General features: G+C 49.8%; 1 protein-coding gene across 1 annotated transcript; it reads right to left on the bottom strand.

Annotated features, from left to right (window-relative positions):
* Positions 1-2,259: 2,259 nt before the first annotated feature.
* On the bottom strand, positions 2,260-17,660 carry SIGLEC15 (sialic acid binding Ig like lectin 15). The gene is made up of 6 exons (XM_004323639.4): positions 17,609-17,660; positions 8,099-8,158; positions 7,333-7,716; positions 5,896-6,276; positions 4,753-4,783; positions 2,260-3,433 (listed from the first exon to the last, which is right to left on the bottom strand). The coding sequence occupies exons 1-6, from the start codon at positions 17,658-17,660 to the stop codon at positions 3,352-3,354; spliced, it is 990 nt and encodes a 329-aa protein (XP_004323687.3). The 3' UTR covers positions 2,260-3,351.
* Between the last annotated feature and the right edge of the window lie 8,953 nt (positions 17,661-26,613).

Here is a 26,613-nt window from a genome sequence, read left to right as displayed (position 1 = left end):
TGGTCAAGTGCGGTCCCCTCACCACCTTCCCCTTCTCCCCCTAGCAGTTGCTTTATCCGGAGGCTGAGCAGGAGGCTGCCTGGGCACTGTGAGCAAATTGGTAGAGGAACTGTGCCTGTCCCTCCTGAACTGTGCCTCCCCACGGTCCATCTCTGTGTCCGAAACCCTGCAGCAGAGAGGAATGCTGCTGCTTCAGCCCGCAGGAAGCCCTATTCCAGAGTGCAAACACCGCAGGAAGGACCACCGGGTTGGCAGCCAGCACCCTTACAAGTCAGGCTGACTCAGAGGGAGTCTCCAACCTATCTTGCTTAAAAATCACCTGGAGTCGACTGGACCCTGGTTGGAAACAACAAGCTAAAAAAGGACAGTTGGGGAAATATGAATGTGGGCTGTACGATGATATTATTGAATAATTGTTAATTTTCTCAAATGTGATAACGGCCTTGAGGTTATGCAGGAGAATGCTCTTGTCAGGAGACACAGGGTAAAGTACTGTGATGTCTGCAGTTTACTCTCAGTGGTTCGGCCAAACACACACACACATAAACATATACACACACTTGTGCATTAAGCTAATAGGGCAAAATGTTAGTAAGTGTTGAATGTAGGTGGTGGGTACCTGGGTGATCGTCTTGCTTTTTCAGCTGTGTGTGTGTATTTGAAAAATGATCATAATACAAAGTTAGGGACAAAATCCCCTGGATAATTTGTCTAAAGACCCTGCCCTCAGAGCCTGTGGTTCAGGTGGTCCAGGTGGTGCTGAGGATGGGGAGTTGAGCAAGCGTCCCAGGTGTTCCTGATACAGGTGATCCTTGGAACTCACCTGGGAAATGCTGCTCTGAGAGTCCAGGGTCGGAAGGTGGAAACCCCAGCCCCAAGGTGTTGTGGGTCTGGGGCAGAGCAGTGGTCAGACAGTGAAAGCAGCCGTGCAGGCAGTGCAGGGCGCCCTGACTCCCTCCAGCTGCTCATCCCTGCTGGGGCCGAGCCCTCCACACCCAGGAGCCTCCATGCTGTGGCCTCGGCTCCAGCCACACCTGTCTCTACCCTGGTGCTCCAGCAACTTTCAACTGCTTAGACAGCACCCTGTGTCCCACCTCCTGGCCTTTGCTCAGAACGACCCTTCTGCTTAGAATGACTTTTTTTTCTTACCGCCCAACCTCCATTCTCCCCCATTTGTGTGGCCAGTGTGTACCATCTCCATGTCCCCTCCTCCAGGAAGCCTTCCGAAGACTGGGTCACTCACCCCTTTGTATGTGCTCCACAGCACTCCCAGCAGACTGATGCCCTCACGTGATTTCCCACTTACTAGTCTGTGTTGCTCACGAGCGTGAGAACCCCTGGAGAGTCCTCCTGTGGAGTTGTCAGGGCTGTTCCCAAATGCTCCGGCTTCCCTTCTTCCAGGTGCAGTGAAGGGTCACGCTGCCCAGCCCCTCCAGGAGAGTGGGGCATGTGGCTAGTTCTGGCCAGTGAACTATGATCCCAAGTGGAAGACCCTCTAGAGCTTTCTTTGTATCTCCAGCCCAGCAATCCACATTAGAGAGGGTGGATCCCCGGGAGCCTGGGTCCCTGAGTAAGTACAGTGTGCACAGCTCTTTGCCGATCTGTGCCGGGCATGCAGCTATGGAGAGAAGAAACCCTAATTGTTCTCGGCCAGTGTGATTTGGCTTTGTTACTGCAGCACGACCTAGGCCAGCCTTATTCACTTCTATATCCCCAAACACCTGGCCAGCTGCTAGCACAAAATGATGCATAAGAAGTAATTCCTATCACTTTTTCTTGGCTGTGGAACTGGCCTCAAAGACCAAGCGGATGGTATAAGACACATCACCCGTGCCCTTCCCTGACGATACAGGACTCTTGATGGAGGTCCCCAAAGTATCCCTGCACAAAGAGGTACAAATGCCAACTCCATTGACCTCTTAACAACTCAGACAGCCTCCTGGATGGATCCCAAGTTAACCATGAGCCGCCATCACCCCCTTGCTCTGGCGAAGGCTCCAGTGAGGAGCCTTGTAACCCACCACCCTGCTTATTAACTTGTGAAGATCCTTCAGCCTTCATGCCTTTCCCCGGAAAGCATCAGAGAGGACCCCATTCTCACTGTAGGTGACTCCAATTTACCACTGCAGCGTCTGGAAAAGTTGTGGAGGGAAGAAAGTCTGTTCCCATTGAAGGCCCATATCTCTGTGGCCCTTTTGCCAGCTCGCCTGGGTCCCAAGCATGCCTCCTCCCCCTCTCCCTGCCCCCAAAGACTGCAGGAGCTAAACCAATCAAGTGTGAGGATGGAAGGCAGCACCCTGCAGTCAGCCTGGCAACCTCGGGCAAATGGGAAATGGCCGGTGCTTTTGGCCAGTGCACATCCAGAGAAGAGGCAGGTGGTAGAGAGGTCAGGGCTGCAGCTGCTTTATCCACGGACACCCTTGGCCCAGACTTGCGCTCACACCTCCCAGAGTTTGTTCCTTAAGAACAGTGGATTCCACATGCTTTGAGATGATGGGTGTTTTGTTCCTTTTTCCCAGAGTTCCCAGCTGAAGGCTGTGCAGAGAGCCGATGGGGTAAGAGGAGGGCAGAGTGTGGGACAGTCACAGAGGAGACCCCAGGGGCCAGGGATACCGGGCTTCTCCTTGTTGCTGATTTGATGTTCCTGGAACCACAGGGTGGCACAGCCCAGACCCAGACTTGCCCTCCGGAATCCTTACTCCCAGCGAGGCCGGTGTGGGTGCTATGCTTGTCCAAGTTTAGATGTCCCAAGGTCGCTCTGCAAGGAGGAGCCTGTAACACTGCTCACACCTGTAGACAGCTTTGTACTGCCCCAAGTCCCTTCACATCCACTACTTCCTCAGACCTTGACAGCCCGAAGCCAGCAGAGAAGACTGTTACTGTTGGTGTTCAACAGTGGACGAACAGAGACCCAAAGAATGGAAAAAAGTGCCTTGGTCCACACAGCAAGTCGGTGACAGAACGAGGATGGAGCCTGGGCCTGGAGACCCCTCTGACCAGGGTCCTGCCTGCTTTCCTATAGTGTTCTAGGTAAGCAAAGGCAAGACGAGTTTGCAGAAGTGTCACCTGGGCTCATGTGCGAGTGCAGGCACACACACACACACACACACACACACACACGTGCGCATGCGTGTAAAATGCTGCCCCGTTGACAGAAATATCTCTGGGGCTTGGAGACAGAAGTCCACGTAGGAGACCTCTGAGCCTCTGTGAGTAGGGTCCTGACCTCAGGGTGCTGCCAGGCTAGGGCTGCCAAGGTGCCTGGGAGCCAGGAAGGGCCATCCCAGCCAAGCCACATGTTGGCTTTCATTCCTCATGGTGTCCAGGGGATGCCAGTGGCCAATGGGCTCCTCAAGGTGAACACACGGCTGCTGGTGGACCCTGAGGACTCATCTGGCCCAAATTTTCATAATTGGACTCCTGAGCTTGGGGCCTGTGGACAGGAGAAAGTTGGCTGACAACCCAAACAGGAGGGGTCTCTGACTGCCCAAACCATAGCCCAGGAAGGGGCGGAAGGAGGGACGAGAGGGAATTCGGGGGCCTGCATCCAACAAGGCCTGGAGACTAACCGAAGGTTGGAGGCAGGGCAGCGGCAGAACTTGCAGACCAGGGAGGGGACCACCTGGGTGACAGCATCCCAGAGTCTCTGTCTTCTCAAAGGGATCTCATCTGTGGCTTCAAAAACCATCTCTGGGGTCCTGACCTCCGGGTCGGGCCTCCTGCTAACCCTAACCGCTTTCCTGACTTCCGGGACATCCTCATGGCCTCTCAAACATAAACAGTCCACAGAGCTCGTGTGATCCTCACCACACACCACCCCCCATCTTCAGCTCAGTAGGTGGCACCCGGGGCGCCAGCTCCAGACCTGCTGGCTCCCTCCCTTGCTTGTGCTGCCCACTCTGGCCATCCCTGCCTCTGTCTGCCCCATCTCCCCGCCCTCTCTATTGCCATCTTCAGCCAAGCAACCTAGCCAGCTGCAGCCTTGGTCAACAGCCCTTAAAGGTCTCCTGGCCTCCACTCCTGTTCAGATGGGGCCACTTGTCTGCTTAAACCATTCACTGAGCTGTGCCTGGGTGGGAACGGCGCTACGGGAGTGCCCGGGCTTGTCTAAAGGGTCCTAGAGAAGGCTGTCATCCCCCGCCTGCCTCCCCCAAGCATCTCGGACAAGGTCTTGGAATTGGATGCTTTCTTCTTCTACACAGGCCTTCACTTGGACAGACACCAAGAGGGGGGCAAGGTCAATGCTTCCTAGCTGAGTCTGTGAGCCCTCAACCAAGCCCTCAGAACCTCTAATGACATTCTGCTTGCAAAGCCTTCAGCAGGGTGTCTGGGAGAATCATTGCCTAATGGTGGATTTTGTGTGGATCTGTTCTAGAATGCTGGGCACTATGAGAGGAAATGCAGCCTCCAGGGATCACAGCTAGGTGCAGAGATAAGGCAGACCCAGAAAAATGACCCTTCAGCACCACGGACACCAGGCAGCTGGTCCGGAAGATAGGCCAGTGTGAGGCCCACAGTCAGTGCTGGGAATGTGGGGAGCAGGTCAGCGTGGCCTGGTCTGGCTGCCAGGCTTGGTGGACTGAAGTAGGGGGGAAGGCTGCAGGGAGGGCCTGGACCCTGATCAGGGCTGGGACCCCAGCCCCAGCCCTTTGCCCATTCTTCCTTCTCAGGCTGCCCTCCATGAGGAGCCTGCACCCCTTGGCCAGGGGTGGACTACAGGGGGGCAGGGTGGGGGTGGGCGAGCTGACTTACCGCGGGGAGGCGTCCTGGGTGACTGGGTACTCTGTGTGAGGGACAGAGAGAGAGGAGGCATGAATCTCCATGGTAGCCTCTGGGCTACAAGCCCCGCTGTCCAGCCCGCCCCATGAGGAGAGTGGTCTGGAGGGAAAAGCTAGCCAGCAGGATGCGAAGAAGTGACCTGAAAGATGATGAATCACCGGGGAGGACAGGGAGTGAGGAGCCGACTTAGCAGGAGGACCTGCTTCTCTGAGGCCCCTGAAGCACAGAATGCTTGGTGGGTTTGAAGACGCTGCCGGAAAGCCAGTGTGGCCCCAGCAAAGACGGTAGCCAGAGCAACTGTGACGAATTTTGGATTTCATCCCAGGAGAGCTTGAGGCTGGTGCTACTCACCTGGGTGGTCAGAGGCTCTGGGAAGTCTCCTCTCCGGGGCCCAGAGCAAATTTCCCATCCAGCTTAGTGACAGTAGGGAGGGGTGACGGCAGCTGTCTGAAGACGGCCTGCTAGTTCGAGCTTCCACTCTTTTACACATGCTGTTCCGTCTGCTAGGAGTACTATTAGCTCCTTGTTTTCCTAGCTCGCACCTGCTTATAGCTTTTGATTTAGCCTCCCCTTGTGTAAAGCCTTCCCTCCCGGCCCCCGTCTGGATGCCCCATCAGAGAGAGGCCCACACTCTCTGGGCTTCCTTAGTACGTGGGCTGGTAGCACTTCTCTCTGCAGACTGCAATTATCTGCTTACTCCTCAGCACACACTCATCAGGAACCATGTCCTATTCATCTCTGTATTCCTAGCACCTATGCAGCACATTGTGACCGAATGAAATGGTGCTATTTGGGAAAGCCTGTGTGTGGTCGGAACCCTTCTGGATGAGTCATTAATGGGGTGCTGGTAAAGAGGTGGGCTCAGAGCTATATCGTCTGGGTCTACATCTCTGTGACTCTAGGCTAGAGGTAAGTTCCCTAACCTCTCTGGCCTCAGCTTCCTGATTGTAAAATGGGCTCACGCTGGTTCCCACCTCCTGGGCTTGATGCAGGGAGAGGAAAGTGAGATGATGCACAGGTGCATAAGTGATGTTCTGCTTGTGTCATGCCAGGTGGTCAGCCTGGAGGAGAGCCCTGGCCGCCCCTCGCACCCATCCTGGCCTGGGGCGCACCCACCTAGGCGGCGGCAGGCTGCGGCGCGGGCGGCCAGAACGCCGAGCAGCAGAAGCACCTTGAGACCAAGCGCGCCGAGCGGGAGGGCGATTGCTGAGGCCCTGGAGGCACCGTGGAAACGGAACAAGTAGACACTGGCTTCGGTGCGGCCCAGGCTGTTGGAGGCCGCGCACGTGTAGCGGCCGTCGTGGGCCAGCGCGGGCAGCTCAGCGGTCACCTGATGGCCGTGATCTTGACCTGGGCTCGGCACGGAGGCCGAGCCGTTGCCCAGCGCTGGGCCGGACCAGGTGAGGGTGGGCGGCGGCTCCCCTTCAGCCGTGCAGAGCGCGTGGAAGGTGTGCGCCGGGCCGGGCAGCACCGAGATGTTGACGATCCGTGGGGCGGCTGCGGGCGACGGCCCAGGAGGAGCGGGAGGAAGCGAAGTGTGGTCAGAGCAGCGGCAGGCAAAGGGCAAGGCAAGGGCAAGGGGCAGCCTCCCCGTCCCCTTGGCCCAGAGCGTTGGAGAAGGGGCGGGGGAGCAGGTGATACGGAGAGGAAGGAAGAGGCACTCGGGCGCCACTATGCCTGGGTCCCAGTACCGGTGTGACCTTAGGCAAGTTATTCCGCCGCTCTGTGCCTTAGTTTCTTCACATGTAAAATGGGGATCACTTACGTTACGGGGCTGTTGAGAAGATTTGACAAGTGGGGTACCTGGGCAAGTGCTCTCTAAACGTCGTTACTATTGCGGTAGCACACGACTGGGGGCAGTCTGCTAGAGTGATTTCAAGGGCACCTCTCACTCCCAGACAGCCTCACCAGGACCTAGACTTGAGACGATTCACTGAATTGTTGGGACTGTGGGATTGGGGCGGACAAGCGCAAAGAAACTGAAATGCACTCAGAGAGGCGGCCCAGCCAGCCCAAGGGCACATGGGAGCTTCTTGGCAGCGTCAAACTCAACCCAGAACGCCTGGGTCCCCCACAGGGGGGCTCCGGGATTTTTACAAAGCTCCTCAGGTCATTCCAATGCTCAGCCAGGGTTGAGAACCACGGCTCTAGGATCCTGATTCCCACATCTTTACACCACAGGGTCTAGAGAAGCGCCGGGCACTTGGCGGGCTCCCTGTGCACCCCCTCTGTGCACACAGCCCACTGCAGTCCTTGCCATATTTAAGGTGACCGCTCCTTGTTTTTCTCCCCCCTAGTCTGAGAGCTGTTCGGGCATATTCACTCTCTACGAGCTTCATTACAAGGCCCAACCTAGGCCGCCCCCAGCCCTTCCTGGGGCCAGGATTCGGCGGCATTTTTTAACAACTTCCCGGGTGGCCCGAAGCCATCGCCGGGTGTGAGACCCCCTGCTCTAGAGAAAGGGGTGTGCCTGTTGTACCCCTTCCCATCCCAGCACAGAGCCCGCACCTAGGGAGCCCTCGGACGCGGCGAGGAGGCGGGCGGCGCGCTCACCGGTCACGCGGAGCCGGACGCCGTGGCGGCTCTCGTAGCGCTCGTGGACGTCGCCGGCAAACTCGACGCGGCAGAAGTAGCGGCCGTCGTCGGCCAGCGCTAGGCGCTCGACGCGCAGCGACAGGTCGTTGCGGCGCGGGTTGCCGAGCAGCCGGAAGCGGCCGTGCAGGCTAAGCGCCGTCTGGCAGAGCTCGCTGCTCCGCGCCGCCGCGCACCGGAACACCTGCGGGCCCGTGTATGGCTCGCCCGCCCGCCAGATGGCCGTGAGCGGCCCGTCGTAGTGGCGGTGCGGGTGTGTGAAGGTGCAAGGCAGCACTGCCGCCTCGCCCGCCGCCGCACTCACCTCGGCCGGCAACTTCATAGACCAGCGCTGCGCCGGCGCACCTGCGGGCGGGCGGGCGAGAGGCAGGCGGCATGCGGCAACCCTGCCCGTGCCCTCGGGGGGCCTGGAAACCTCAGGACTTGGGAAGCGCCCTCCCTGCCCTCGGGGGTGGGGGGAGTCTGGAAAACCACCCCAGGACTCGAGAAGCATCTCTTGGGACTTTGACTGCCGTGACTTTGTAGGTGTCTGGACTCTCCCCCCATTTCCCTGGGACTATTTGCCTCACTCAGGGTGGTCCCACCTCACAGGCCCAGTGACCCCAACCTCTTTCCCATCAAAACTTGCCCTGCTGCAGATAAGCCCTGGGATCCCATGGTTACAGTACAGTCCCAAGACCACCCCCCGACCCCTGCCCCAGATGGCGACAATAATAAAGGCACTTACTGTGCAGCTCTGTGTTGAGCAAGTTCCTGGTGGTATCTCTTTTAGTTCTCACAAATGATCCTAGAGGTAAGCAGAGTTATTCCCGGGTTACATGTTATAAACCGAGGCACAGAGAGTTTGAGGCCTGAGGTCACACAGCTAGGATGAGGCAAAGCTGATGTTCAACCTTAGGACTGCCTGACCTCACTGTGGCACTCTAGTGCACTAGGGCATGGAAACTTGGGGCTTATCCAAGCAGAGCAACACTCCCATTGACAGAGGGGAAACTGAGGCCTTGGGAGGCGGTGGTATGTTTTGAAGCTGGTGTGTTGAGTTGGTGGCTGAGATTCCTCTACAGTCAACCCAAGCGGGTTTCCCAAAAGGCCAGTGCCCAGACAGGGAGCTGAGGGAGGGGTGGACCGTTATGCTGCCTCCTTGCTTTGCACAAGTGCCTCTGGGCTCAACTTTCCTCACCTCCCATGTTGTGAGCCTCTGAAGTATGGTTGAGCTAAGGTCTGGAAGCTGCACTCTGCCTGCAGCTTACGGAGGGCTAGAGAGTCACCGCCTGTCTTGTTGCACATGTGTGCTTCTCTGGGGGTGGGGTGAACGGGGTGGGTGGATGGGTGTCAGTGCTGGGAGGCTCAGGTCAGGGGGCCTGGGAGCCTCCTCCAGAAGGGAGGGACAGGCTTAGCCTCTAGTGCCCAGGTAGAGTTCAGGAAAGGGATCTTTACAGGGAATAATATACCAGCCCCTATATTTCCAAAGGGCTTTGCAATTCACCAGGTTCTTTCACATGCTTCACATCACATGACTCCAAGTCCAGTGCTCTTTGCTCTGTGGGGTAGCCACACTTGTTTCTTGGGCGGGAATCTCCGCAGCCCACAGCTGGCAGACCCTCCTCCAGGGAACCCATACCATCTATGAGTAATCTACAGGTCAAGGCATTCCTTCTGCTCAGAACCAATGTTTCCTGCCCCTCACGTGACGGCCCATCGCTCTTTGGAGCCTTCGTCTTCCTTCCCTGTGACGGCCCTCCCGGGATCCCATCATGGCTATCCTGGACCCAGTAAGCCTTCCCTTCTCTGTCAGAGGTCCTAGTCCTTCACCTGCCCCTCTCCATCCTCACTACCAGCTTGGTACTTTCCTTGCAGTATAGTGTCCTGACCCCGGGGGCTCCAGGTGTGTGTTCCAGGCCAGGTAGAGTGGGGTATTAATTGGGTTGTGTGAGCTGTGCCTCATAGAAAACCTCAATTTGGGATCGTGCCGCGCTTGCAATGAAATAAAACCACAAGGTTCTTTTTTTTTTTCCCCACACAGTCTGTTTCTAAGCCAAATCTCCTTTCTTCCGGACAAGTGGAAGTACGCTTTTGAACCCAAGCGGGGGACTTGACATATTTCCCTAGTAAGAAGCTCGTTTGTTCAGTTGTTAATAATCAAAGGGCCTAGTTCCAGATTTGAGAAACCCTTCCTGAAGGTTTTTCTCGTTCAGTCAGTACTTCTAGCTGCAGAAAGCATCTCCCAGTCTTGAGGCCCAGCCCCTGCCTCAGTTCTCCTGCGTTCCCACCCTGTGTGACCTCAGCCTCCTCTGACCTCCTGCATTTTTCAGGCATCGCAGAGCCAGGCACTGACTCCCCAGGGGTTGTTTACTGTTGTGCATTCATCAATTGGCCATCATTGATCGGACACATTCCCCACTGGAAGCCAGGCACTGGGATTAGAGCCAGGGCTACAAAGAGCAAGAGAATAATTTATCAGCCTGTTGGAGCTCACAGCTCAGTAAGGGTGACAGATCTGGGAACCCGTAGTTACACTAAAGCCTGCCAGGTGCTCTAATGAGGGACATGAACAATGTTCCCTCTGTCTGAACATGGTTCCTGGCCCCTTTCACTCACCAGCTCCCTCCTAGTCGTCCCCGGGCCTCAGCTGAGTCATCCTACAGCGGGAGGCCTTCACTGAGCCCTAAGCCTGGGTCTGGCACCCCTTCCCCATGCCCCAGGGCTGGCAGAAGTGCTTCCTCTGTATGGGCATTGCCTGTTCAACTGTATGTCTCGTCCAGGCACCCAGAAGCTCTGGGAGGGCAGGGAACATGTGTGGGGGTCATATTTGTGCAGCTGTTGCCTAGCACGAGCCTGCCACATAGTAGTTGATGTTGAATTGAATTGCTGAGAGAGAGCAGAAGGGAGGGTGCCCGGGCTGGCAGGAAGGGTGGGTGGGCAGGGGTTGATTGAAAGCCCCATGAGAAAGGAGCTGCCGCCTCAGCAGAGCCTTGAGAAAGGAGTGGGATTTGCTAAGCCCTGAAGTAGGCTAAAGGCATTCTAGGCAAAGGGTAAAATGGAAGTACGGACATCAGCATAGAGGTTGCAGGGCGTGAGAGGATAAGGGTGTCAGAGTACATGGTGCTTTGGGATTGTTTCCATAAGCGAAACAATCCATGGGGTGCTGTCATTAGCCCCCCTTCCGGAAAGGGGATCTGAGGCTCAGAGAGCCTGAGGGCCTTGGCAACGTCATTTGGCCAACCAGGCAGAGCCAAGGCTTCCCCTCGGAGTGTAACTGAGCAGGACCCTATGAGGTCTTCCCGGAACAGAGCCCCACCCATGTCCTCCGCCTGCCTTTCGTCTGTAGAAAAACCGTAGTCAAAGAATCAATTTAATCAGAAAAGTGAGAAAATGCAGAAAGAAAGGAAAACAGTCAAGCGACACAAAATAATTATACTTTAGCCAGGAAACAAATTCAAGGACCTCTAGTTCTTCCTCAAAGACCATAGGTAGTATTCTGAGCCAAGTCCTTTGAGCTGTTTTGCAGATACTGAAACTGCCACCAGGTGGGAGAAGTTAACTGTATGCTGCCCACAAGCAGGGAGACCCCAGACCAGCTGGAAGGTTGATGATGCTGACTCCTGATGACCTCACCGCCAACCAATCAGAAGAGTGTCCACGAGCTGATCACACCCTGCTCCTTGAACACTGTCAGACTCCTCACTACCCCCTCCAGGGCGGGACACACAGTTTTGAGGGCATTAGCCCACTGTGGCCCCCTTTGCCTGGCAAAGCAATAATGCTATTTCTTTCTACTTCACTCAAAACTCTGTCTCCTAGAGCAGAGTCCCCCAGGGAGGTTTAATCCGGCACCAGTGAACAGAGGCTGAATTTCGACAATAGGTGGGTCATGTTCAGACCTTGTCCCTGAACTCTGCTGCTCGAGGATGACAGCCTAGATTGGGAGCATCTGATGTGTGGTACAAATGACAGGTCCGGGCCTTTCCCTCCCTGGCTGGGTTCTGCTCTGGGAGGAGAGAGGGCACACACAGGCCCTTTCACCAAGTGTGACAGTCTTGGCTCCCATTAGGGGGAGACTTGTGTTTCCTGTTTGTCTGCTGCATGGTGTTCCAAGAGGCGGGCACCTGGACTCACTTTTACACAGAGACCTTTGGTTGAGTTCACCCAGGGGACTTGAGGTGAATGTGGGAAGTCCCAATAGGAATTACCCAGGGAGCAAATGCATGTGCTTTGGCAGGAACCCAAGCTCCCCAGCCTCCTGGGACATTTACTATTCCCTCTGGCAGCTCCTGCATGTCTCTTAGGACAGGGCAGGGATAGCCCCCTGAACTGGAACCACAGCTCCTTTTGATAGGGTCTCTACTCTTCCTGCTTCATGTCTATCAACCTCCGGGGGTCAACAGGAGGCCCACATTCTTCCCCTTGTCCGAAATCCCTCCTCTCAATGGTGGGCCACTGGGCACGGTGAAGAGCATTCCAGCTTTGGTACGGCTGGACATGGGTGACATTCTCACTTGTATCAAGCACCCAGTCTGTGCCTGGCACTGTTCTAGACTCATCCACTTACAGGGAGATCTTTGGGCGAGTTGCTTAATGTCCCAGGTCTCAGGCTCCTCTGCTGCAAAATGGGGTACATAGTACTTTCCTCATAGGATTGAGGATTGAGGATGGAATGAAGTCACACGTGAAGGTCAACCGGACAGTGCTGACACTCAGCAAATGCTCAGTGATGTTAGTTCCCTCCTTCACTGGCCGTGCAAAGAGAGTGGGACCAGGAGGGAGCATGGGGGTGGTGCTAACCAGTGATGGGGAAGGAGAAGGGCTCTGGATGGACAGCTCAAGGCGATACGGGGTGGGGGTGGGGGCCAGGAAATTGATGCCGGAAACTGCACCATCTGTGGCTCAACTTGGCACCTTAGACTACACGTCATGCAATAGCGCAGGCCTTGCCCTTAACTCACCTGAAAGCTAGTCATTGATTCATGTACTTATTCACTCAATAGGTGTTTATTGAGGGTCTGTCTTGTGCTCGATACTGTGCTGAGTGTTGGGGATACAGCTATGGTGACAATCCGTGGCTGCCTCAGTGTGTTTACAGCCTGTCCATTGTCCAGCCATTGTTTGTTTTTCATTTATACATGATTCTAACGAGTTTGTTTAAGTAGCTCCCCAGATTTGGGAAATACAGGTTGAAAAGCTAGAAAGTGTCTTCTGTTTGTAGTCCATTGAAAGCAGCAAGGGGTGATATAATCAGCATTCAGTCAGGGAGGCAGTTTCAGTAAAAATAATGTGACGATCAGGACAGAAATGATAAAAGTACAGTACAAAAGGGACACTTTAGAGGAGGGGTAAGTGCAGAGGGCCTTGAGGCATCATGACACTGCAGCAGGCCAGTGAAACATTGCTCGCGGGGATGACCTGAGTCACCTTGGAAAGGTTTATTGCCATGAGAGGCGTGCCCCTCGCATGGGGTCTCAGGCGTCTGTCTGGGGTTGTAGCCCTGACTAGACTGGCCCTGACTTTGTGACCATAGGTGAGTCCGCATAGCTCTCTGGCCTCAGTGGGCTCATCTGTCAAATGATGTCTCTAGGTGCTTACTAAGGAGAATTTTAAATCTAAAAGTCTGTGTCCAAAAATGATAATTGGATAAAAATGACAAGGAAGCCTGGCAAGCATTTGAGAAATATGTCAATATAAAATTAACTGAAAGGCTTTTAGGTACTTAAAGTAAGCCATTGGCTGTTGAGAAAACTCAGCTACGCGGAAAGAGGCATCCACTCTTGATGGTCCTGTGCAGCCATTTACTAAACTCTCCACATTGCTCCCTCATGCCCCCTGCGGTGATGATGCACATGGAGGGAGGGCTGGGGCTGTAGCACTGGGTACCAGCTTCCACGTAATCATAATCACGAGTCAACCGAGGGGTAGTTAACTCACCCTGGACCTATTATCCCAAAGCCCTGTCCCAGTGGTGTCAGGGTGGGACGAGAACTCGGCAGTAGAAACATCTGCAGAACCTGGATGGGCAGAAGTGACATCTGGATGGATCAGAAATAGAGGCCTTGGCTTTGCCTGCAGCTAAACCAGATTCCCACCAGTTCCTTGGTGAGGAAGGAGGCAGGGATGTGCATGGGAGCCTCTCTGTAGCTCATGTGCAGTGCGTTCTGTGTGATGGCATTTATGTTAACTAGCGAGAAAACTGTTTATGATTTTGTATCTGAGCATGCAGCAGTCGCTGTCCATGGACCACAGATAGGAAAGCAAGCCAGTGGTGGAGGCTGTGATGGGATAATGGCCAATGGGGGTGTCCTCAGAGAGTGGCGCTTTAACAAGAATTAGGTCTGCTGGGGTGGGAGTTTTGTGACAGGTTTCTGGAGGAAACAAGCATGGACATTGATGGGGAGAAGGATGATGCCAGGCAGGTGCTTACCACGGACAGACGATGCCTCGTGGAGGGCTAGACTTGTGGCCCTCAGAGGTGGAGCCCCTCAGAGATCTGCTCCCCACCCCCTAGGAGGGCTGACATTATCAGCTAACGGGCAGCCAGTCTGATGAGCCCAGCTGTCTGTAAGGGGCTACCCTCCTTGGGGATACCTGGACATGTTAGTAGGGGTGTTCTCAGCAAATGACTCCAGGGGTGGCTTCTTGGGCATTGCGGCGCCTGAAGGGTCAGGAGAGGGTGTTTTGGGGCAAAGACAGATGTTCATCTTGGCCACCGGACCTCCCCAGTTAGGTGTGTGGCTCGAGCTGGGCAGTTGCCTTTCATCCGATTCCCTCCCGCACCTCAGTTTGCTCTCAGTAATTCTTCCTTCTGGGCCTGCATATAGTCCAGACAGGTTATCAGGGGGAGAAAAAGTGAGAATGGGGCAGAGCCCAGAGGGGAGAGGAGGAAGCGGAACCAGGAATTCCATCCATCGGTGCGAAGCAGACCCCACAGGCTCCAGGGAGCTGGGAGACGCAAGTCTTGTCCTGTTTCCCCTTTAACTCTTGCCTCTCTGGCCACTTGGTTGTGGAGCTGGCCCCTGTCGCCTGGGCTGACAGAGATGCAGAACCGCGGGTGGAGCCTGCCCAGGGGCAGTGTCCTCGCAGTGCGCTGCTCTTGGGAGTTCTGATTCCACCTGTCCCTGCCGTGCTCTAGCTCCCTGCACCCCTCCTCCTCCCGGGTAGGACTTCTGGGTCCCAGCTGCTGGCCGCAGGAGCCAGCAGGGGCAGAAGTGTCCCAGCTCATTCAGCCTCCATTTCCTTTTGGGCCCACGGCAGCAGTCCCTGACCTTTCCCCGCGTCCCAGATAAGCGCCCCATGTCCTTGGGTGACTGCTGTGAATTGTCTTGCCTCCTCAGTTTGTTTTTTTGCAGTGGTTCAGAGCTAGCCAAGTAAGTTCCTCTGAGCCCCAAGCTTTGCCCCAGGCTCACCACCCACTGCACGTAGGTGTAGGCGATGGCAAGGGCTGGGCTGGCACTCAGGAGACTCCAGTTCACATCAGCCTGTGACACCCAGAAGTGCCCTGACCTCGCCGAGCCTCCCTGAAACAGGGAAAAGGGCCCCCACTTTGCAGGGTTGTGGGGAAGAGTAAATGAGCTGGGCGTTAAAAGCCTGGCACGACAGTCCTCGAGGATGACAGCTGCTGTGATTGCCGCGCCAGCTCATCAGAGATGTGGGGACCAAGGTCACTAAGTGACCAGAGATCCCAGACTACTGCTCTTCCCACCACCCCTCACCTCCCGCTTTCTAAAAGCAGACCTGGGGGGAGACAGAAAGGAAAGACAAAAGAGAGTGTGAGGGCCCCTGGGAGATGAGGGGCTGCCCCAGGGTGCTGGGCGGTGGGGGGATGCCTGTGTGAGGGAGGAGTCATGGAAAGTAGAAGAGGGGGGTTTCCTGGATGAATTCCTCCACTTCACTTTTGCCAAAGGCCAGCCCTGGGCCCTGTGCTCAGAGGTGTGACAGGGATGGGACCGTGACCTGTGGCCACCTTGCTCTCAGGCCCCTTGGGCTCCGGCCGCTTCCAGGCCCGCTGCCACATGGAGAGGCTGCAGAGGGATTTCAGGAAGAGGGACGCTGCTCACCCTAGTTTAAGAGCTCTTGGTCTCAGCGGTGAAGCAGCTGCCGGCCACGAGAAGAGGGGTCCCCTCGCCGACCCAGCTGCAGAGCTCCCACGTGTGCCCCACCTCCCCGGGGAGTCGTGACATGCAGCTGGAGCATTTGTGTGGTCTGGGTTTTGTACTTGAACATGTGACAGCTCATGCTTCCCGTAAATTTTTTTTTGTCTTTCACTGATTCATAGCTGCTGACTCTTAGCAGGAGAAATAAGCCAAACCAAAACAAAAAAACCCCAAACCTAGTGTCCCTTGAAGTTATGTGACTTGAGCAATGTTTCATTACCATTTACTGCACAACCGCTGAGCGCCAGGACTGTGCTGGGGGCCTTCCACCCATGATCTAATTCTCCTTCAAGCAGCCACGAGGTGATGGGGACCCGCATTTACCGAGGCTCAGAGAAGTTAGGTAACCTGCTCAGGGCCACAGAGTTAGGAAATAGCAGAGCCAGGATTCACAGCCTTGTCTGACCTGTTCTCCTGTCTGCCCCAGGTGTGGGCAGGGTCACCTCTTCCAGCCCCACCCTCTACGTGGGACCCAACCCGAAATCATCCAGAAACATGGCTGAGTTAAGTCAACTTGGGAAAAGGAAACCCCTCCCCTGTCAGCCCCCACCACAGGGCTCTGTGGGTGGGACAGTGGGCAGTATGGGGTCAGGAGGTGATGGCGTGTTCCCGTCTTGAGCCACATACCCCCAAGTTCAAATCCCAGTTTCACCCTGCACCGCCCACTGAACCTCTTGGTGCCTCAGTTTTCTCATCTGTGAAAAGGGAATATAATAGTTCCTTTCCCATAGGATTATGATGCTTGCGTGAATTGCTAATTAAAGGGCCCAGCACTTAATAAGAGCTATGCAGGCACTTGCTGTTAGTACTCAGTCCTGAACAGAACTCTACTCTGTGTTGAATGCTGGAGAGGAAGGATCAAAGGCCTGAGGAGCGGGAGTTTATAATCCAGTCGTGGAGACAGGACCCAACCCAAGGAAGATTGACTAACAGCTTGGAACACCATGATGTCAGTGCTGTCACCATGTGGCACGTGATGGCCAATGGTTGTGCACATGGAGGCCTGGATGCCAAGTCCAGGAACACAGTCGTGAGGATGTCTCAGGCTGAGCGGGGTCGAGGAGAGGATTGGGGCCTGGACAGAGGGGCTCATGAAGGTTGTCTGTCATTATCCCAGTGGCCCTCGACTGCATCGTGCATCAGAATCACCCAAGATGGTTGAACATACATATTCCTGGGCCCTGCTCCTGACATATTCTGATTCTGCAGATCTGGGGTGGAGCTGGAGAACCTGCTTTTTTTTTTTTTTTTTTCTTGATGTGGACCATTTTTAAAGTCTTTACTGAATTTGTTACAATACTGCTTCTGTTTTAAGTTTTGGTTTTTTTGCCGCGAGGCATGTGGGGTCTTAGCTCCCCGACCAGGGATCGAACCCGCACTCTCTGCATTGGAAGGCAAAGTCTTAACCACTGGACCGCCAGGGAAGTCCCAGAACGTGTTAACAAATGCACGCCACTCCAGGGATTCTGATGCAGATGGTCCATGACCACCTTTTGAGAAATACTGTTCCCAGGGACACCGACTCCTTGAGCTAAGTGACCTTAAGTGAAGTGACATTGATACTTAAGCCTGCAGCAAAGGGTTCCCACTCACTTCTTGGGGTTCCTGCTGGGCGGTCAGGGTGCCCTCGATCCCTTGCCCTACTCCCCAAGTGAAGTCACCCCACCCTTACCCCAAACAGCCATGTGCTCTCCCCTCTTTCCCGGGGCTGTGCCCGTTAAGAAGCAAAGCACTTGGATGACAACACCACCCCCAGTCTGTCAGAGCCTGCGCTGTCCTCCCCAGAGCTGGCCCGTTATGCCCCTGGATCCTCACAGCAAAGGCCTGGGTGGGAGGCCTTTCTACAGGTAGAGACACTGAGGCCCAGAGGAGTCCAGGCACTGCCTCAAGTCACCAGGAGCCCAAGGCAAAGCCTGGACTTGAACTTCTGGCTTCTGTCACCACAGCCTCCCAAAGTGCAGCTCTCCCTTCCCCACAGGCCTGGAGGCCCTGGCAACCCAGCTGCCCTGAGCACAGGGAGAGAAGACCGTACCTAAAATTTTGTGAGAATCTATTCTGTTCTGAAAATGCACCAGAGAGCAGAGTGGGAGACTCACCCATCAGGATGATGCACATCAAGGAGGCCAGGAGTTGGAAGGAACCTTCCATGCTATGAAGTATGGAGCCACCAGGCAGCCCCGCACTCAGCCAGGCCACTGGTGAGACCCCTGCTTGGCGTGGGTGTGGAGGAAGGAAGGTGAGAGGGGGTGGGTGGTGTACCCAGGTCTGCACCCCTGCCGGGCTCTGCGGGTGATGGAGGAACTGGGGAGAGGCAGCCAGGCGGCTCTAAGTATGATTAGATGAGACCCGTGGGGTTTAGTCATGTGGAAAACCAAGAGAGGAACCACTCGGATGATTCTTCAGGACGGGAAACAGAGAAGTGGACAGGGAAGATGCAGGACCCTTTCCTGTGGCCGCTGTCCCTTTGAAAAATCTGCTGTTCTTTTGCTTCCTTCACTCCCTCTCTCCCTCCTCCCCTCTCCCTCCCTCCTTCTATCTTTCCTTCCCTCTCTCTTTCCCTTCCCACATGTTTAGTGTGCCAGGATGGGTTTTCATCCTGGTGAAGCTGTTTTACTGTGGCCATATAAGTTTTGAAGTGGGGATTATTGATGGAAGGAAAAAATAGTCTCCAAAATGTAATCATTATTGACAATGGTTACATTACCAAGCAGCATAAATGGGAAATAGTAAAATTATTAAGCAAATCAACCCAGACAAGCATGTCAAAATGCTCAGAACATCAAAATGCCAGATTAAAATATCCTGCTACAGGGGCAGAATCTCAGTATCTGTTGCAAGGAGATAATCGGGAAACTGAACAAAAAAGTGGCCAGGTTGGGGGCTGGCAAGGATGAGCCAATCCTTGAGTAGGAGGAGGTGTTTTAGTTCAGATAAAGGTTAATCTACTGGGGAAAAAAAGCGATTCCCAAATATAATGGATTAAGAAAAAAAATAGAAGGTGACTTCTCTCCCGTGTATCAGTCCCAAGGTGAGCTGTTTATACTGGCAGGTGGCCTTACTTCTCATGGTCATTCAGGGATCTAGGTCCCTTCATATCATCACTCTGCTAGCCTTCCCCCCAGGGGGTTGTTAATGCCTTCAAGGTTGAAGCTGGCTTGTTCAAGGTCTAGCTTGTGTGAAGGGGAAAGATAGAAACTCTAAGTCTTGTCTAAGGCTCGCCTTTTCTTTATCCAGGATCCAAAGATTGTACACATCCCATCCACTCACATCCCATTGGCCCAAACTTAGTCATACAACCACACCTACTGCAAGGGAGGCCTGGAAATGTGGTCACTACTAGGTAACCATATGGTCAAGTTAAAATTTTATTACCAGGGAAGAGGGAACAGATGTTGATGGATAGTTACCTATCTCTGCCACAGATATTTGCTATAACTCCAGAAGACTAAACTTTGCAGAATAATTTATTCCATAAACTCTAAAATGTCATTGAAAGATGCACCTTTGTTTTATATACCACTAAGAGAGAAAAAAATTTCTAGCTTTTTATAAGATGCCACTGAGTGCAACATGTATCCTGATCTCAAAAATGTTAAAGTGTAAAAACAAGTACATCCTAGAATTGATGAATATAATTCATTTTTAGCTGTTTGTATTTTTTGATAATACAGTCTCAATAAGAAAAGGCCAGCCTATTTCCCTATGCTGAGAGGAGCCATAGGAAAGAGGCACGTCTGTGCTTAGGCCAAGGTTTTAGATGGAGGCCAGACATACAGATGGTAGCAGGGATTGAAACGAGAGGCTCCTGTGGGGAGTGGGGCCTTTGTGAGAGTCTCTCCTTTGCCTTCCTCTTTGACTATCTTGGCTAACCTCTGACCACCCGATACGTTCCCCTTCCATGGCCACTTGTCACTTCCTGTGTACCTCTTGTTTCCTTAACGTAAGGATCCAGCCAGAAAAATGAAACCCCTGCGAAGTGCTGAACATGGAGGGGGACTGGATATAGGTAGCTGGTAATACAGAAAATTGAAGGATGAAAGAGAAAATAGGAGATTCTGACATAGCCCAGATATTAGTAACTACAGGAAGTAGCTACCACTCCTAAGGTTGGGGGGGCCGGGTGGGGAGAAAGGAAGAGGTGAGGTTACTGAGCAGTCGGAGCTTAGAAGCAGGGCCCCTGCACAGCTGCTGGTCAGATGGATGAAGGGGGCACCGTGTGCCTGATGCTCAGACTACAGGCTGAGGAGCGGCAGAGACACGGCTGGCTGATGCTGTACCTCTGAGGGGGTTCCGCAGGTTGGATTGCTAAAAGAAGCTGAAGGCTGGACCTAGAGATTTTGCAAGACGCTGGAGCAATACTAACAGGAACTGGAAGCCCTCCTCCCATCTTCTAACCTCTCTCTAGTGCCTTCCATCAGCTAGCAAGTGTGTCTGAGAAATGTGGTTTGCAGAGTCCCAGCCTCAGCACCTAGAGCAGAGTGTAGAAATGTAGGCTTGAGGCCGAGAGCCGAGGTGTAAATACACAGTACTCAACTGGACTGTAAACCCTTCCCGGAAGCCCTTCTTCCATATATCTGGGGCAGTGTCTAGCATAGCTCCTGGCACATGATATGGGTTCAAAATTATTTTAATTTGAGCTGTTGAAAGTACTGTTTAGTTAATTCAGGAATGAAAAAGGGACCTTACTAGAGAATACACAGATGTTAAAAAAAAAACAAAAACAAGAGGATATTATGAATAATTCTATGCCTGTAAATTCAACAACTTGGATGAAATGAACCAATTCCTTGAAATACATGAACTATCAAAACTTACTTTAGAAGAAATAGATAATCTGAATAATACTATATCAAGCTAATTAGATTCATAGTTTAAAACCTTCCAACAAAGAAAACTCTAGGCGCAGATGGTTTGGTGAATTCTACCAATATTTAACAAAGAGCTAATCCCAATTCATAATCTCTTTCAGAAAAGGGAAGAGGAGCACACATTTCCCAACTCATTTTATGAGGTCAGTATTACTCTAATGCCAGAAAAAGACACTACAAGAAACAAAAACTACAGATCGATATCCCTCATGCACAAACAATTCTAAAACAAAAGTGTTAGCAAATTGAACTCAGCGATATACAAAAGGGATAATACATCACAACCAAGTGTGGGTTATTTTAGGAATGCAAGGCTTGTTCAACTTTGAAAAATCAATCAATGTTATTCACTAAAGTAACAGACTAAAGAGGAAAATCATATGATTATTTCAATAAAAGCAGAAAAAGCTTTTGACAAAATTCGACACTAATTCATGATAACTTTCAGCAAACTAAGAATAGAAGGAAAGTTCCCTAACCTGATAAAGAGCATCTACAAAAGAACTATAGCTAACATCATACTTAACAGTGAAAGACTGAATGCTTTCCCCCTGAGACTGGAAGAAGGCAAGCATGTCTTTTAACCACTCCTGCTCAACCTTATACTACAAGTCCTAGTCAGTCTAATAAGACAAGAAAAAGAAATAAAAGATACACAAGTTGGAAAGGAAGAAATAAACTGTCTCTATTAGCAAACAACATGGTTACTTACATAGAAAATTTTTAAAAATGGACCAAAATACCCCTCCCAAAACTAATAAGTGAGATTAGAAAGGTCACGGTATAAAAGGCCAATATACTGAAATCAATTATACTTATATATAGTAACAATGAATAGTTGGAATTTTAAATTAAAAAATTCCAGAATCATTTACAATAACATAAAAGAACCCCCAACAAGTACTTACATAAAAACCTAAAAAGAAAAACACACATGCCAGATCTGTATGCTGAAAACTATGACACACTGATCAGAGTGTTTCAAACAAGACTTAAATATGTGGAGAGATATACTGTTTCATTGTTCAAAAGTTTCATTATTGTTAAGAAGTCAGGTCAATTCTCCCCAAATTAATCTATAAATTCAACACAATCTTAATCAAAATATCAATGGGCTCTTTTTGGTAGATCTCTATAAGCAGATTCTAAAATTTATATGGAAAGACAAAGGAACTAGAATAGCCAAGGTTTTGTTTTGAAAAAGAGAACAAGTTATAAGGACTATCATTATCTGAATTCAAGACCAAATATAAAACTGTAGAAATTAAGATAATGTGGTACTGGTGTAATGATAGCTACAAAGATCAATGAAACAGGCTAGAGAGTCCAGAAAAATAAATAGGCAACTGATTTTTGACAAAAGTGATAAGGTAATTTAATGGAGAGAGGATAGTCTTTTCAGCAAATGCTGTTGGAACAGTTGTATGTCCACATACATACATACACACGTAAATAGAACCTTGACCCATAGCTCACACCTTATATAAAAATTAACTAAAAATACATCATAGATGTAAATGTAAAACTATAAAATTTCTATGAGGAAACATAGAAAAAAGTCTCTGTAACTTTGGGTTAGGCAAAGAGTATTTAGGTGCAACACCAAAAGGATATGTTAAAAAATTGATAAATTGGATTTTGTTAAAATTAAAAACATTTGCTCTCCAAAAGACACTGTCAAGGGGATGAAAAGATAAGCTACAGACTAGGAGAAAATATTTGGAAAGCACATCTCTAACAGAGGCTCTATAGCCAGAATGCACAGAGAACTCTCAAAGGTCAACAATAAGAAGATGGTAATCATAATGATCATGATCATGACGATGATGATGATCATCATCAACCCCAAATGAGAAGATTTGAACGGATACTTCACAAAAGAAGATACACACATGGCCAGTAAGTACATGAGATTATGCTCAACATCATTCGTCATTAGGGAAATGCAAATTAAATTCATAATGAGTTAGCACTACACGTCTTTTAGAATGACTAAAATAAACAAAACTGACAATACCAGATGCTGATGATCAGAAGAACAGCTGGACACTTATACTTCACTGGTGGGAATGCAAAATGGTAAGGCCACTTTGGCAGTTTGTCAGTTTCTTAAAAGGTTAAAAATACACTTACCATATGACCCAGCAATTCCACTACTAGGTATTCACCCAAATGGAATGAAAATTTATGTTTACAAAAAGCCTGTGTGAAAACGTTTATAGCACCTGTATTCATACTCACCCCAAACTATAAACAACCAGATGTCCTTCAATCAGTGAATGATAAAGTATTGCACATGCATACAAGAGAGTGCTACTCAGAGGTAACAAGGAACAAACTACTGATTCACACAACAGCATGGATGGATTAAATGCATTTTGCTAAGTGAAAGAAGACAGACTCAAAAGGGTACATATTGAATGATTCCATTTATATGATATTCTGGAATAGGCAAAACTATAGGAATGGAAAACAGATCAGTGGTTGCCAAGGGTAGGGGTTCAGGAAGTGGTTGACTACAATGGAACTGCATGGAGGGATTTCATGATGATGGAACCGTTTTGTATAGTGACTGTGGTGGTGAACACGTGACTCTATGCATTTGACAAAATGCATAGAATTATACACTGCAAAGAATGAATTTTACTGTATGTAATTTAAAAAGTCAATGAGGATATGGGGGCAGAACCCAAAATGGAATATAAGTCACAACAAGGCATCTAAATATGTTACAGAAGAATAACCTAACCCGCTGGAGAGAATAAAGAACTAGCTTAAATTACTTTGGAAAACAGTTTTGACTCAATAAGGTTAAAGACAAAGAACTCTACATAGACACCGTACTCCAGTTAGTAAATTTCTCATAGGGATATGGGTTAGAGATTCTGAAACTACTTATGTGTACACTAAGATTGAACAAATAAGTAGATTTAATGTAGATAATGAGAGCTAGATTTCTCTCTGCTGGAGAAAAAAGTTATAATTAAGAAAGGGGGAATGCTAGAATGAACCTTGTAACATTGGATTGGAATTGGAGGTAAAAGTATGAAATCTTGGTTTAAAATGTATATATAAAGATAGATAGATAAAAATGAATGTGTGTGTGTGCCTGGGATAGTAGCGGTCTAGACACCATGATACCCCTGAATCAACAGGCACACCTAGTGTCCATATCTTGGTTTCTAAATAAAACTCTCCAATATAAGGAATCAGGGATCCTTGAGAGAAGCAGTTGATTCCAGGGCAGGGGAAATACAAGATGTGTCTGGGTCATCTGGTAGTACCAGAAACTAAGGAAGTGCTAAAATAAAGGATGGGGACAAATTGAAGGAACTCTTAATGTCCAAAGCTAAAATAAATTTGAACAAAATAAATAACAATAGTATTAGGTTATAATCCATAGAGTAGAATAAATATGAATCTATACTGATATAAGTGAACAATTGAATAACTATATTATAAAAAGTTCTCTCATCCTTATCTTTTGCTCTTTGGAGTGAGAAGTGAGAAGCTGTCCTCTCCAACCCTGCAAAGACCTGCATTGGGACTTTCTCATTTCCTTTCACTTCTGCTTGTAATCTGGCCAGTTCTTTCCTGAGTTCATATCTTCCTAGTAATACCTTGACCTTGACAATGAACACACACTCTACTAATGCTCTAATTTTTTAAAACCTCTTTTCCTAGAGCAACAAGTATATTAGGTATATGATCTGTCTACCAAGTTATCACCGTTAAAAACTGACCATCTTTCCAGTCTCCAATATCAGTTTTTCAGCCTATTTACCACCAAACTGCTAAGCCAATGGCACATAATATTAGGATTGCTTTTTTTTTTTAAAGGAAGCTCCCCACTTCTAGTATCAATTTCTGCATCAATCATGCCTCAAAGATGAGCTAGGTTATATGTGGTAACTAATAGTCCCTGCATCTCAGGGGCTTAAAGCAACGAATGTTTACTTCCCGCTTGCTCTACCCTATTGACCACTGTGAGCTGGTGGTGGGGTACTCTGCCTGGCATAGACATCACTCAGAGATGAGGTTGACAGAGTCAACCGTCTTATGATACCTACACCTCAACACTAGGCTTCAGGGTTTCCCGATACAGAGGAACAGAGACCCAAGTTCTAGAAATTAAATTCTTCACTTCATTGGCAAGAACTGTCATCTGGCCACACGTAACTTCAAGAAGGCAGGAGACTACAATCTTTCATGTACCCAGAAGGAGGGCTGGACCAGATGAATGTTAGTATTCTGCCAATAGAATCCCATTTTTTTTTCAGTTGACAATATGCCTAGCCCATGGCAATTCTAAACTACTTTACCAGATATTTATCATCCTTTCTTCTCCCTCTGCTTTTGCCTCATAGCCCATTTCTGACAAATGAAACACAACAGAAAGTCTGGTGAGGAACTTCTGGGAAAGTTTTTGATTCCTGGATAAAAAGAGAAAAACTGGTGAAGAGAAAGTCTTTAACCCTCATCTCTTTTTTTCCTAGTATTAGGATGTGATGTCTGGAGCTGTGGTAGCCACTTTGTGATTATAAGGCCCTAACTACTAGCATGAAAAGCCAACATGTGGAGAACAAAGTGGAAGGATAGAAAAGACCTGAGTCTTTGATGACATTTGGATTTTTTATTGTATTTCAGATTGATTTTCACAATGTCTGCATACTAGTGCATCATAAGTGCTTGCTTAATTGAATCATACATTTTACCCTCTATCATAACACTATTTTTGTCTGTGTCTGTGTGGGTCTTATTACCTCAACCATAGTTTACAGCCCCTCCTTTGCACCCCTTTCTTAGCACCCTTTGCTTTCCTTATAAGAGCTCTTATCTCCCTGGTTTGACATATTCTCCTTTTTTCAATCTAATATTTATTATTTAGGCTAACCAAATGAATATTAGAATATTTCTTTGTGTCTTTGGGATTAAAATTTTTGCTTTATCTTTCTATGGGCATTTTGTTTTCTGAACACCGGTGATTAGTTTCATAATGATATGAAAAGACAGAAATAATTTTAAGCCAGCACAGTTTTTAAATTTTTTTAAAAAATATTAAAAAATTGAAGTGTAGTTAATTTATAATATTGTGTTAGTTTCAGGTGTACAGCATGGTGATTCAGTTATTGTTTTCAGATTATATTCCAATATAGGTTATTACAAGATATTGATATAATTCCCTGTGCTATCAGTAAATCCTTGTTTCTTATCTATTTTATGTATATCAGTTTGTGTCTGTTAATACCATACTCCTCATTTGTCACTCCCACCCTCCCTCTCCCCTTTGGTAACCATAAGTTTGTTTTCTATGTCTGTGAGTTTGTTTTTGTTTTGTATACTGGTTCATTTATATTATTTTTTAGTTTCCACATATAAGTGATATCATAGTATCTGTCTGACTTCACTAAGTATAATATTTTCTAGGTCCATCTATCGTGCTGCAAACCTCTTTTTTTTTTTTTAGCCTGTCTGCCCCATTTTATGATACTCTCCAAAAGCAGAGGCCATCTTTTTTCATTTTTTTTTCTTCAACATCTAGCACACAGGACCTCAAGACCATGGTTATCTAATTACTTAATATAAAATACACCTGTTTTCCCTTGTTATTTTTACAAGACATGGTACACTCAGGAAATGCTTGTGGGATGCCCATCCTCTGGTAGTGTGAACTCCTTGCTCTTAAAGAACAGGTTTAGATTTTAATCTATCATTCACACTTTCTGAAGAGCTGAGTGCCTAAGCTAAAGCGTCTGAACAAGTGAAAATATAGCCTATCTTTGGACTTTGGTTTCTCCCCTCATTGGAGTTATCAGCTTTCCTGTTCATGGCTGAGCTCAAAGCCAGGAGTCTTCAGGTCTCCAAAGACTTCAAAATCAGATGCTTGCAAAGTCCTACTGAGTTTCTGCCCATGATCATGGGCCAGGATGCTGAGACAAGTCCTCTGTCAAGGACCTATTGTGACAAGATGTGACTCTGCTCCATGAGAGGCTGGCCAGTGAGCCTCCCAGCCCAGCCTCAAAGGCCAAAGGGGGCGGCAGAGCTTGGCTCAAGGGCTAATTAGAGGGCTGATTGACGTGGGGTGGGGGGTGCGGACAAGGCCCAGGGTGGTTGGAAGCAGGCAAGACAGAGTAGGAGATCTGGGAAAGGAGTTTCCAAAGAGGCAGATGGGGCAGCAGCAGCTGGAAGCCCGATGGGACCCTCTCCTGTTGCCCTGTGTCAGGCCCCAGTGC

Source organism: Tursiops truncatus, chromosome 13, assembly GCF_011762595.2.
Source record: "Tursiops truncatus isolate mTurTru1 chromosome 13, mTurTru1.mat.Y, whole genome shotgun sequence".
Lineage (NCBI taxonomy): Eukaryota > Metazoa > Chordata > Mammalia > Artiodactyla > Delphinidae > Tursiops > Tursiops truncatus.
Note: the sequence above shows the minus strand (reverse complement) of the source record. Positions and strands in the feature narration are given on the sequence as shown.